Source organism: Capricornis sumatraensis, chromosome 5 (genome assembly GCF_032405125.1).
Source record: "Capricornis sumatraensis isolate serow.1 chromosome 5, serow.2, whole genome shotgun sequence".
NCBI classification, from domain to species: domain Eukaryota; kingdom Metazoa; phylum Chordata; class Mammalia; order Artiodactyla; family Bovidae; genus Capricornis; species Capricornis sumatraensis.
Window position 1 is genome coordinate 61,467,738 of NC_091073.1, and position 13,893 is coordinate 61,481,630.

Here is a 13,893-nt window from a genome sequence, read left to right on the forward strand (position 1 = left end):
TCCCGAGTTATTCACTAGAGCAGGGATCAGTAAACTTCAACCTGCAGCCCTGTCATTTGATTTTTTAAAGAATGTTTTATTAAAACTCCAGCCGCACCCACTTAATTACATATTGTGTATGGTTGCTCTAGCACTCAAATGGCATAGTTGAATAGTTGCAACAAAGACTGTATGTCCTACAAGCCTAAATTATTGACTGTCTGATACTTTGAAAAAACTTTGTCACCCCCTTCTCTAGATGTAACTGTCAATTCATGTCTTCTACAAAGTAAAGCTCAAAGTCTTTATTCAAGTCCCATCATAATTGTAGTAACACCTGTCCATTCAGCCTAATGTATTCTTGTTTACCTCTAATACTGTTTTCCTTCTTTTTATCCTTCAGAGCCAGCTCCTATATCATCTTTTCCATGAAGTCTTTATCTTCCTTCTCTCTCCTTCACCAACTCCATGAGCTCACACCCCCAGCTATGGGCTGAATTAATGTTTTCTACTCTTTTCCCATTGCAGTTTTTTCAGATTTCCATTCAAGTATTTATCATATTTAATTCATAGTTATATAACAAATGTGTGTGTTGATAAGTAAGTAGGTAGGTAGGTTGAGAGATCTTTAGTTGAAGGGTAAATTCCTTGAGGACAGAGATGATATTTTCTTCTTAGTCTTCTCAGTTCTTAGATTAGTGCCTAGTGCTGTGAGATTTAAATAAATGCATTACTAAGAATGCACTCAGATTTAACACCCCAAGAGCAGATTTTTCTCCTTTAATATTGTTAATTCCTTAATCACCAAGGAAGCCCCAGTATCTCTTCACGCAGATGTCCTGATAGTTTTGATTAAATAAACTAAGATTTTTTTTTAGCTGACTCTGTTGTCTAAAAGTTTAAGTAGTCATTTTAAAGTAGTTTGTAGCTAACATTAGAAAAATGGTGTATTTTTTAAATCTGTGAAATCAATCTAGTAGACTTGTTTTATTTTGAAGCCCATTTAAAAAAAAGAAAAAAAAAACAGAAGAAATGAGAGAGGGAAGTGAGGACAAGCTCTTGCAGATATGTAACAGATATATTTTGGTTTTCTGAAACTCCAAATCTGTCACCTTATATTTTGAAAATGTGTAAATCTTTTTTCTTTAATTTGTTTACTCAGCTTGGAGTTTTTATGTTCCCCAAAGTCATAAGAAATACGTTCTTTTCCCATATAACATTTTACTCATTTCTCCTCTGTCCTCATTTTTGTGGGTCCTTGTAGAAAGTGGAATTGATGGAAAAACTTCTGTCTTTACAGGATGTGTTTCTTATGGCTTAATCCTTTCCAACCCTCTGTGACAATGCCCTCCATTACACGATTCATCTCCACATTTATCCTGTGTTACTTCTTTCTGCATATTGATATCTTCCCTGTACAATTCTCAAAATGATGGAATGAGGTGGCCCATATATTTATGTGATAATGGCCTTTTGTTCCAAATTGTAAACACTTTTAAAAACATTGTTCATAATTTTGGATGTGAGCCATCTTTCTCTTTTCAGTATGTAATACAGTCTTCTAAAGATACATAGGAATAAACATGCAACATATTGTAATAAAACATCTTCGATATGCTGATGTGTCCCAGAAACCTCAGTATTCTGTTGCTGACACCTCAGAGGCATATGTTTCCTTTAATAAAAATTTTCTGCAGTTTTCTTCATACACACCATTTACCCCTGATATACATCGTTATCTTCCGGAATCAAATTCTGTTTTCACACTTTCTCGCATCACCCTTCGGTCATTTGGCAGCTTGCTCTGCTGGCCTGCCAGTTGTTGTTCATTCACTAAGTCGTGTCTGACTCTTTGTGACCCCATGGACTGAAGCACGCCAGGCTTCCCTATTTTTCATTATCTCCTGGAGTTTGCTCAAAACTCATGTCCATTGAGTTGGTGATGGCATCCAACTATCTCATCATCTGTCACCCCCTTCTCCTCCTGCTATCAATCTTTCCCAGCATCAGGTTCTTTTCCAGTGAGTCAGCTCTTCACATCTGATGGCCAAAGTATTGAAGCTTCAGTTTCAGCATCAGTCCTTCCAGTGAATATTCAGGGTTGATTTCCTTTAGGATTGACTGGTTTGATCTCCTTGCTGTCCAAGAGACTCTCAAGAGTCTTCTCCAGCACCACAGTTCAAAAGCATCGATTCTTTGACACTCAGCCTTCTGTATGGTCCAACTGTCACATCCATACATGACTACTGGAAAAACCATAGCTTTGACTAAATGGACCCTTATCAGCAAAGTGATGTCTCTGCTTTTTAACACACTGTCTAGGTTTTGGATGTCTTGGATGTCATAGCTTTTCATCCGAGGAGCAAGCATGTTTTAATTTCATGGCTACAGTCTCCATCTGCAGTGATTTTGGAGCCCAAGAACATAAAATCTGCCACTCTTTCCACTTTTTCCCCATCCCTGTACCATGAAATGATGGGACCTGATGATTTGATCTTAGTTTTTTGAATGTTGAATTTTAAGCCAGCCTTTTCCCTCTCCTCTTTGACCTTCATCAACAGGCTCTTTAGTTTCTGTTTGCTTTCTGCCATGCAGAGATCCAGGGAATAGCAAGGAGGGATAAGAAAACCTTCCTAAGTGAACAATGCAATGAAATAGAGGAAAACAATAAAATGGGAAAGACTAGAGATCTCCTGAAGAAAATTGGAGATACCAAAGGAACATTTCATGCAAAGATGTATACAGTAAATGACAGAAACAGCAAGGACCTAACGGAAGCAGAAGAGATTAAGGTGGCAAGAATACACAGAAGAACTGTTTAAAAAAGCCCGCCAGTGGTTACTTCTTTTCCCACCCTTCTCAGGGGCAGCTCACCCACACCTGACCTTCCAGCCATCCCTTGGACCTTCCCAGGGCAAACATTACTTGAACAGCAATTTACAGATTAGAAACACTTCATTATTCCCCCCTTTTTTCATTTTATTTATTGTGGCAAAATGTGCATAACATAAGATTTGCCATCTTACCCATTTTTCAGCGGACACTTCAGTGGCCATCCAGTGCACTCATGTTCTTGGGCCACCATCACCACCATCTGTCTCCAGAACTTTTTCATCCACCCAATCTGAAACCCTGTACACATTAAACAGTAACTTCCCATTTTCCCCTCCCCCCATCTCTGGCACCACCATTCTACTTTCTCTCTGTGTAAATTTGACCTTCATTGCCTTTTCGGTCCCTCCCTGTGGGCAGCTGAGATGTGGGAAGGGGTTCCCTCTGCCCTCCCCACTCACTATTCCACCTTTACACTGTGGCATGGTTAGTCTCAAGGATATTTTTTGAAAGCTCAGGGAGATACAAGAGAAATCTGAGAGGCGAAGATGATCATTCTGGAGCTGTGTCATTAAGATAAAATAGGAGTTATTCAGCAGCTAAAGGCTTGAAGGAACAGGCTGTGAAGGACCCCTGGTGTCGGTTGGTGTGATAAGGGAGAGGAATCTTAGTTTGTTCAGGTGACAGGAGCAAGAGTGTGGACAGAAAAACAAAGGTGCCCTTGGGGTTTTCTTAGCTGCTTGGCATTATAAGGGTATGTGGGTAATTAAAGATTAGGAAGTGATCTCAGGAGGCCTCAGGGAAAATGAGGACACTGTTCAAATACAGCACAGCTCTGATGATCTTGTTACCATTATCGTCGGTCTTATCCCCTGTGAAGCAGTCTTCCATGGCAACCCACGTCGTGGCGAATTTGGCTGCTTCTACATCCACCCATTAATCGACACCCTCCAGCAGACATTCGCTCTGTCCATCTCGCCCCAGGAAAGGGCCTGTCCCCTGTCCATGCAGTGGAAGGCGCCTGTGTCCCTGACAGGCAGCCGCCTCTGGATCAGGTTGCGTCATGTTTCATTCAGCAAAAGTGATGGTGGCATTGAGGGTCTGGAGGCTTTTTAGGAAGACAGTAGCAGGCTCACAGTAGCAGTCTCCTTCTTACCTGTCATAAGTGGGGACATTGGAAAAATGTGAGTGGAGGGACCAGATCATGGGCAGCCTTCTGTGTCACTTTAGGAAGTCCAAATTCATTCTGTTTTTAATAGTTACTGAGAATCATTGACTAGTTTTAATCATGGGAGCAATGTGATCATTTGCATTAAAGAAAACTTGTGTTAGTAACAGCTTGCACACTGAATGCTGGGGAATAAGAAACTGCTGGTGGGTGATAAAAAGTTTTGCTACAATCATGGAAGTTACTGGGTCGAACTCACCAAAGGTAATTAAAGAGGAAAATACAGCCAGAACCTGTGCCTTACAGGACTTCTACACTTAAGAGATAAGAAAATAGTGTTGGGGACCCAGGCCTTTCTTATCACAACTGTATTTTATACATTGAGATGGCCAGATCACAGTACTGGAACGTAACATGTTACTTAGGAACCTTATGTGTAGTTATCCTTAAAGCAAATAAATGAAGAAAAAGAATTACCATTTATGGATATTGTATTAAAAGTTACTACTGTGTATTTTCAGACATGTGTGGGGATGGTTGGTAAATGGATACCTAACATAAGGATTTTATCATTTTATTCGGTTTAGTAAGTAAGTTGGCTGTTATAGTGTCAGGTGAAAAAAATTATTATAGTCTTTCATCAGGGACAGTGAATTCTGGTTCCCATTCTTGATGTATTTGGCCGTATTTATGGTTCAGGAAAAGAAGAGACCTGCAGAATGGCAAGTATCCTATTAAATACATTACCTGTCAGCCATGCTTAAGCCTGTGGGTCACCGCTTCTGTACACGTGTATAGAATGTCATCCCTTCACGTGTTTCCCCAGGAAATTCCCACTACACCAAACATGTCATGACTTTAGTAACCGTTACTGAGGATTTGTGGGGCCAGCCAGAGGCGGTGTCAGAGTACACAGCCCACACAATTTGTTTTCTCTCTCTCACACACACACACACACATACACACTCTTCTTATCCAATACTTTTACCCTTTCTGGTCCTTTCTCTGTTGGCTGTTAATAGATTTTAAAAGTTTTTCTTCTCTGAACTCTTCTCTAGCTTTTCCCCTTCTAAATTCTGTCTGTACCCTGATACCCCCACACACATATACAGTAAGTCCCCTACATACGAACTTTCAAAGATGTGAACATGTGTTCCATCAATGTCGACGTGAGTGAAATGGCAACTTGCCCTCCGTCTCCTATTGCTGACGATCCTTCAGCTCTGCCATCTCCCACCTCCTCTCCCTTCTCCAGTGAGTAACTCTTCTTGCCTGTTCACTCGATGCCAGCCCCTGTGTGCCAGCTATTGTACCATACTACTATACTTTCAAGGTACTGCACTTTAAAGATGTTTTCTTTATTTTTGTGTGTTTTTTTATGTATTATTTGTGTGAAAAGTATTACAAACCTATTACAGTACAGCACTATAAAGCTGATTGTGTTTGTTGGGTACCTAGGCTAACTTTGTGGACTTATGAATAAATTACACTGAAGAACACACTCACAGAAGAGAACTCATTTGTATATAGGGGACTTGCTGTATTACTTTCACATTTTTCAGCCTGTTATTAGCCAAGAGAATTGAGCTATCATTTTTTGTTTCTTAACCATGCCCTTTATTGCCAACAAAGATCCATATAGTCAAAGCTATGGTTTTTCCAGTAGTCATGTATGGAAGTAAGAGTTGGACCATGAAGAAGGCTGAGTGTTGAAGAATTGATGCTTTTAAAATGTGGTTTTGGAGAAGACTCTTGAGAGTCCCTTGGGCAGCAAGGAGATCAAACCAGTCAATCCTAAAGAAAATCAATCCTGAATATTCATTGGAAGGACTGATGTTGAACCTTCAGTACTTTGGCCGCCTGATGTGAAGAGCTGACTCACTGGAAAATAATCTGATGCTGGGAAAAATTGATGGCAGGAGGAGAAGGGGGTGACAGAGAATGAGATGGTTGGATGGCATCACTGACTCAATGAACATGAGTGTGAGCAAACACCAGGAGATAGTGAAGGACACAAAGCCTGGCATGCTGCAGTCCATGTGGTCACAAAGGGTTGAAGATGACTGAACAACAACCAAGCATGGCCTATGGAAACTACCCATAGTCCCCTGCCAAAGGCTTTACCAGTGAACCTATGCAGCAAACGAAAGCATGTCTCCCCTGCATTTTGAACCAGCTACAGAGCTATCCTTCAACATTTTAATTATGCCGGTATATATGAACAGTAGGGGTAGGAAATAAACAGGAAGGAGAGAAAGAGAAAATAAAGAGAGCCAAAAGATCAAACACAAGTCTCTGGTAATTCCATCTCCCGGGGGGCTTCTCATTCATTCACTTTCCGTTGTATATGTCCTGGACATGTGTTCTTCAGTATCGTGAAATTCAGAAAAAAGTACTTAATCCAGCTTGTCCTGAACCAGCTGCATTGGGGTCCTGTCTCGATCATCACCTTCCTGCTTATCTTTCAGAGGCTGCATATACGCTGTTGTTATATGATGAGCTGCTGGAATGGTCTGACCGGCCCCTCCGGGAGTTCCTGACCTACCCCATGCAAACGGAATGGCAGCGCAAGGAGCACCTGCACCTCGCCATCATCCAGAACTTTGACAGAGGCAAGGTAAGTGGCCCCAGTCCCCTGTGTCCCTCCCCAAGGTGACTGTCACATTTCCTCTATTTCGAGTTCATTTATGGCCACCTCTTCAAGCAGGGGCCCTCAGATTTTCAGTGTGCATTCACAACTCCCAAGAGTTGACTGAAATTAAGATTCCCAGGCCCCACTCCTGCAAATTCTGATTAAGTAGGTCTGGCTTGCGCCAGGGGGTTCTGCGATTTTAATGAGGAATCCAGAAAATTCCAGTGTGTATGAACTTGGACCCCATCTTGAGAGACCCTCATCTAGAGGTTTCAACATCCAGGCATTTTATTATCTGAAAAACCACTATCATACCTCCCCTACCTCCCCTACCTCCCCAAACTGGCACATAGTAATCTGTCCCAGTCCATTTTTTTTTAAGTGAAATAAATGAAACTAAATTTATTTACAGAATTTTATGACATCCCGTCATATACTCAGAGTTGCCATAGGGTGTTGAAAACCTCCCTGAGCTAATAAAGCAATTCAGCATGTCACCTCCCTGCCACCTGCTCCCTTTTCAAGGGTTTGCAGTGCTCTTTAAAAAAAATGTGAATCTGACCCCAGGTGATTTGAACACTTGGATGCTTTGGTGATACATGTCTTAGATTTAAATATATCTTTCAAAGTGCCAAGGTTAAACAGGAAATGAAAATACACCCAGTGGCTGTCAGTCTTTTATAAAACATAATTGGGTACTCCTAAAAATTTGATGCCAGGGAATTTCTTTATTCCTATCCTCTTCTATTATTTATCTAACTACACTGACATATCATTCATTACGTTAGTAGCAAAGAAATGCCTCTGTATCCTCCCACAGTAAACTTTCCACCTGAAAGATAAGCTGTTACAGAACCTCTCTTGGCCCATTCCCAGGAGGCTGTGCTTTATGAGGACTTTGAGACTATAGCCCATGGGTCGAACAGCTCACTGCCTGTTTCAGTTCAGCCTGCAAACTAAGAATCACTTTTACATTTTTAAATGGTCAAAAGAACTCAAAAGAAGAATGGTATTTGGCCTGTGGAAATTATATGAAATTCATACTTCAGTTGTCAGTAAAGTTTTATTGGAACACAGCCAAGCTTATGCATGTCTGAGGATGTTTTCATAGTTTAATGGCAGTTGTGACAAAGGTTGTATGGCCCACAACACCTAAAGCATTTACTGTTTGGTGGGAAAATTTGCAGACACCTGAGCTAGATCAAAGAATTTTTGCATTTCTGCTGAGAGTAACCAGCTGGCTTAGACCCTTGCAGTTTACAAGTATGCTTGGGCCAACAAGGAATCCACTGAGCCAGCTGTGGATAATTGGACCTTAGGGGTCAGTGGCAGTTCCGCATACCCCAGCCCTGAGGGGCTGCTCATTCATCTCCTTGGCCATTGTGGAACTGCAGTTATTTCAGCATGTTTTGTTTATTTTTTAACTATAAATTATTACTTTATTTTTTTTTCATTTTATTGAAGTGTAGTGATTTACAATGTTGTGTTAATTTCTTCCATAAAGTGAAGTGACTCATCTGTACATATAATATTCTTTTTCATATTCTTTTCCATTTCTGTTTGTCACGGGATGTTGGATATAGTTCCCTGTGTCACACAGTAGGACCTTGTTGTTTATTCATCCTATATGTACTAGTTTGTATCTGCTAATCCCAAACTCCCAGTCCATCCATCCATTCCTTCCCCACCCCCGCTTGGCAACCACATGGCTGTTTTCCATGTCTGTGAGTATGTTTTTGTCTCATAGATGTGTTGATATGTGTTGTATTTTAGATTCCACATAAGTGATATCATATGGTGTTTATCTTTCCTTGACTGACTTCACTTAGCATGATAGTCTTTAGGTACACCCATGTTGCTACAAATGGCATTATTTCATTCTTTTTGATGGTTGACTAATATTCTAGTGTGTATGTGTGTGTGTGTGTGTGTGTGTGTGTGTGTACACCACATCTTCAGGATAATAGTTTTGAGATGATACCAGGAAATGTTGTTTTTGCACCATATGTTAATGACTTGTAGGTTATCATTTTCAACTCTCTAAATATTTTAAATAATAAACTTGTTAATTACATGCTATTTTCATGCTTAAAATTGCAGTGGTACTATTAAGGGTAGGTTTTAAAGGCTCAGAAGTAAGGCTTGATCATCTGAGAGTGGTCCCCTCTTGACCTCTGGGTGGAAATTAGTAAATGCCATGAGATTGTTAACATTTATGTTATTCACTTGTCCACAGTGTTGGGAGAATGGCATCATCTTGTGTCGGAAGATTGCAGAGCAGTACGAGAGTTACTATGATTACAGAAACCTGAGCAAGATGAGGGTAAGGTGCCTGCATGCATCCTAATCAGGTTATGGAATCCTTTTTTAGATTAACTTCCCCATGGTGCTAGGAAGTCAACTTTGTGATCGTCTTGATATGTCTTGTAGAAAGCTTTTGAAAGAAGCATACTCCTCTATTTATCCAGAGAAATAGCATATTGACCTGTGTGATGCTTTTGATTAATATGCAAAATGTAAGCTGTTGATCTCTTCTAAACACTACATCTGAAATATAACATGTAACCCAGGATTAATACTTTTTGTTGGAAGAGCTTGTCACTCACACACAAATCTCAGTAATATTCCATTCTTAGTTCCATAATCTGTGCAGTAAAATAGGAGAAATGGCTAGCTGAGGCATTTTGAAAGATTTGGCGGCTAACTTCTGTAGGTATCAAAGCTTTTTAGCTTCAGAAATGTTTTTATTTGCTAAAACCGAAACCAAGGTCTTAGTACCCAAGAGCTCAAGGAGTTTAATATTCTGTGTCCCTAAACCAAATCTTTTATATTGAGGTAGCCAAAAAGTTCACTTGGGTTTTTGTGAAGCATCATACAAAAACCCAATGAACTTTGGCCAACTCAATACCTTCTCTTCTTGAAGGTTCAAACAAGTCCCTCTGGTACTCCACGTCCTTATTCTCGTCAGGTCAAACATTTTGTATCATCTTGTTACATGTAAGCTCTTCAGGGCTTCCAAAACAGGATCATCAGATTATATATACATATGCACATACATATATATTTTTCAAAATTATGATATTGTCTTTTCACTCCAAGGTAGTAATATAAGAGATAATACTCATAAACCTTTAACAACCCAGTATCCTTTATACCACAAGTAACTTCTTCCTCTGGCAGGAGCCAGCCCTGTACTTTGGGTGTACTATTTCATGTCAGGAGTTCATCAATATTTCTCCTAACAGGATAACCAAGGAGGAAAAGCCTTGTTTTAACTTCAGCCCATCACGCTGGCTTTGGCAGACACTGCAGTTTCATATAAAAATGTCCCTGTGCTTCTCTTTGCATCCTGTCCCCGGAACAGAAGCGAGGTTATAATGTTTACCTTTGAGGGCCCTTGGGTGCCATAGTCACTAAGATTTTTATAAACTCAAAGCTTTGCACTTCATGCCAAGTGCTCTTTTGGGTGCTGTTACTGGGGGTGGAGAGAGGGGAGATATTTTCAATTGCAGTATTAGTCTTTCTCTGGAAACCCTGGAGATGATAATACCATGAGTGGAAAACCATAATCTTTATGTACTTCATGCTTCCAACCTCAGTCAAAGACACACTTAACAGCCTTCAGCCCCCACAACACTTGCACTGTGGGCCCTGTTTGGTTTGTTGGTTTATCCCCGTTCAACCTGTACAAGGTTACATCTTCCAGATGTCCTGAATTACCATGACCTAGGAGAACTGAATGCTCAGGTAAGTACAAGAATTCTCCAGAAAGATTTTGCCTCTAAGAGTTCATGTTAATTTTTATTGTGAAGAAAATATTTTGATAGACTACTACTACTAAGTCGCTTCAGTCATGTCTGACTCTGTGCGACCCCATAGACGGCAGCCCACCAGGCTCCCCCATCCCTGGGATTCTCCAGGCTGTGCATAGAAATCATTTCCTCTGATGAGGACATGTAGTAATATACTCGATCCTTTAAAGCATAGGTCAGGAAACTGAAGCCTATGGACCTCAAAGAACTGAGTAGTTATGACAGGGACCAGGTGATTTGTAAGGTTTGAAATATTTATTGTCTGGCCATTTACAGAGTAAGTTTCCTGATCTCTGCCTTAAAGCATAGAAAAGGAGTCAACCTTCTTTTCTGCAAATGGAACTAAAGTGACGTTCTCTTTTTTTTTTTATAGAAGAAATATCCTCTTCTATAAAGTGGTGGAGCTAAAAGATGAGATAAAATGACTAAAACACCCCCTGTTCTTTGCTAGATGATGGAGGCCTCTTTGTATGACAAAATTATGGACCAGCAACGTCTTGAACCAGAGTTCTTCAGAGTTGGATTTTATGGGAAAAAATTTCCATTTTTCTTAAGAGTAAGTAATATACTACTTGATTTGCTTTCATGCTTCCAATATAGATATCCCAATCAAGCAAACTAAGATATGAATGACATATTTTCCTTTTAAGGCAGGTAATAACTTCATGAGATCCTCTTTTAACTTTAGTTTGCAAACATCATACTCATATAGAATGCCTTGTTTTGAATAATTTCCCAAGATTTCAAACAATCAGTTGAATTTTCTTCCTATGTTTCAAAGCTTATTATATTTTATGAGCAATCTTTGGCAATTACAGTTGTTTCCCGTATATGATTGGTAGCATTACTTCTGTTCAGCCTGCAATTTCCATAGAGTTAGTCTTAGAGAAAAATGGCGGGCGCTAGGGCCTGGGAGTTGCAGACCGCAGAAAAGACGACAGTTTCACATCTTGTGAAAACTCTGCATCCAGGCTCCAGAGGACCATTGTTCGTCCTAGCTGACTTTGAAAAGATAAATGCCACCCAGCAAAGAGATTCAACTTATTGCTAGTAGAAACTATTTCTACAAAGGGAAGTTTTCAAGACTTTCCAAAGTACCTACCAGATAATAAAATAGTTGACTCCATTCTTAGCATTTTTAGCATTCAGCCAAGTAGTCTCTTAAGTGCTGAAATAACTTACATAACATTTCAGTTTGTAACATCTCATTTATACTCACCTAAAAGCATTGGTAAGGATAAGAATGCACCTTCTCCAGCAACTAAGGAGGAGTGACAGGAATAATTTGTAACATTGAATGAATTCATTACAAAGTTTAAATCGTAATTATCTTCCTTTAGCTGTTGGTCCGAGAAGGCAATGCCACCCCACTCCAGTGCTCTTGCCTGGAGAATCCCATGGACGGAGGAGCCTGGAAGGCTGCATTCTGTGGGATCACTGAGGGTTGGACATGACTGAGCGACTTCACTTTCACTTTTCACTCTCATGCATTGGAGAAGGAAATGGCAACCCACTCCAGTGCTCTTGCCTGGAGAATCCCAGGGACTTGGGAGCCTGGTGGGCTGCCATCTATGGGGTCGCACAGAGTCAGACAAGACTGAAGTGACTTAGCAGCAGCAGCAGCTGTTGGTACCTATGAATAGATACAGGATGGGGGTACTTGAAGGAGGACAGAGAGGAGAAACATTTGACTTCATTGCTTCTTTAATAATCATTAATGTATCTGCCTTTCAGAATAAAGATATGTATGCGTGTGTGTGTGTATGTATAAAATACCTAAACACCATAGGCAAAGATTCACTTAGTATTGCATAAAACAAACGCTCAAATAGCAAATCAGTCATCTAACTGATTGAAATAACCATGTATTTGGGTACCACACAGACCTAGGTATAAAATCTCTTTGCTGGGTTAAGGAGGATCCACATAACATTGTCGGCTCTGCAGATGGACCTGCCTGCAGACAGAGGAAAGCTTGATTCCAAATCAAAACTAGTGGCAAATTCAGAACAGTTGCTGAATTTGAAGAACTGTGTCTTCAAAGTGGACACACTGGTCCTGGGCTGTCATCAGCCACCTCCTGCAGAGTACAGGGTCTGGGTCCAAGTTCCGAGGGGAAGGAGGGATATTCTGGAGTTGTGAGCAGTGCAGAGGGCTGGAGACCCCACAGTAGGACCCAGACATGATTCTCATGCTGCAGACCACCCCTTCCTCTCTTGGCTCAAAATAATGCAATGATTCTGTTTTATTCCATATCATACTCAGGGCTACCTGATCCATTATGCACAGTAGATACAGTGCTTAGGGACCATAATATTCTTAGATGGTTCATAAAACTGTTTTCTTTTAAAAGTCAGAAGAAAATAGTAAACTTTCAGGTTAAAGAAAATGTTAAAACATATATTTTAGTGTATATTATGGATGTGAGTGCACACTGTCATGCCCAACTGTTTGCGACCCCATGGACTGTAGCCTGCCAGGCTCCTCTGTCCATGGAATTTTTCAGACAAGAATACTGGAGTAAGTTGCCATTTCCTCCTCCAGGAGATCTTCTCAGTGCAGGAATTGAACCTGCGTCTCCTGCATCTCCTGCATTGCAGACAGATTCTTTATCTGTTGAGCCATCTGGGAATCCCACAGTGTATACTCTACACTAGATTGCTATTTAATAGTGTATATTGTACATTAGGTTATTATTGATATTATTTGTCTTTATACCAAGGGAGTCATACAGTATGATTTTTAATATTTTTAATAGAGAAAGCAGCCCATGAAAGTTGTATTGTAGGCCTGATCAAATTCTGAATTCAGCTAACAAGTGTATTATAAAGTACCCTAGAACTCTATCGTGTATGTGTGATTAGTGTTAATTAAAAGTGTAAAGATTTTTAAAAGTCAGAAGTAGTTTAGGAGCCATAATTTTAAGGAGCCAAATTTAAAGGAAATTTGGCAAATTAGAAGACGTATCAGCTAATAAAATGAATTTTGTTAATATATCAATTGGAATAGACCAATATATCATCTTTCTTTGCAAAACAGATTTTCTACAAGTAAATGGCATTTCCTTCTAAATGAAAGAGAAGCGTCACCCTCTATTGGTTTCTAAATGGCACTGCACACTTGGAATCGTGGGACCAGATTTTTTAAGAAAAATCTAGTCTGTTCTTTGATTTAAAAACAAATAGCAACTTTAAAAATTTCCTTTCACTGTGTGATCAATTTCCAGATAATATTTAAAGCTCAAATAAATTGATATGTTTGTGTTATTGAGGTAGCTTTTTTTTACCCTCGTGGAAAATGATTTCTTTATTGACAGTGTTTAAATGCATAAAATATCTTTGAATAGTGATTTGTCTGAGGAGGATGATTGAGGTCAAAGATGGGAAAGATGCTTACTTTTTATTGTATGCTTATACTATTTGGGAATTTTTTATCCCATAGGTATATATTTCCTTTTTAAAGAAAGACAA

The 13,893-nt window shown here is 39.8% G+C and overlaps 1 protein-coding gene across 1 annotated transcript in view; it reads left to right on the plus strand.

The window, feature by feature from the left end:
• Positions 1 to 13,893, plus strand: part of DOCK4 (dedicator of cytokinesis 4) — a 472,233-nt gene that overhangs the window by 418,932 nt on the left and 39,408 nt on the right. The window contains exons 37-39 of the mRNA XM_068972403.1: positions 6,448 to 6,596; positions 8,848 to 8,934; positions 10,875 to 10,979. Coding sequence (XP_068828504.1) covers positions 6,448 to 6,596; positions 8,848 to 8,934; positions 10,875 to 10,979 — 341 coding nt within the window. The remainder of the gene's footprint in view (positions 1 to 6,447; positions 6,597 to 8,847; positions 8,935 to 10,874; positions 10,980 to 13,893) is intronic.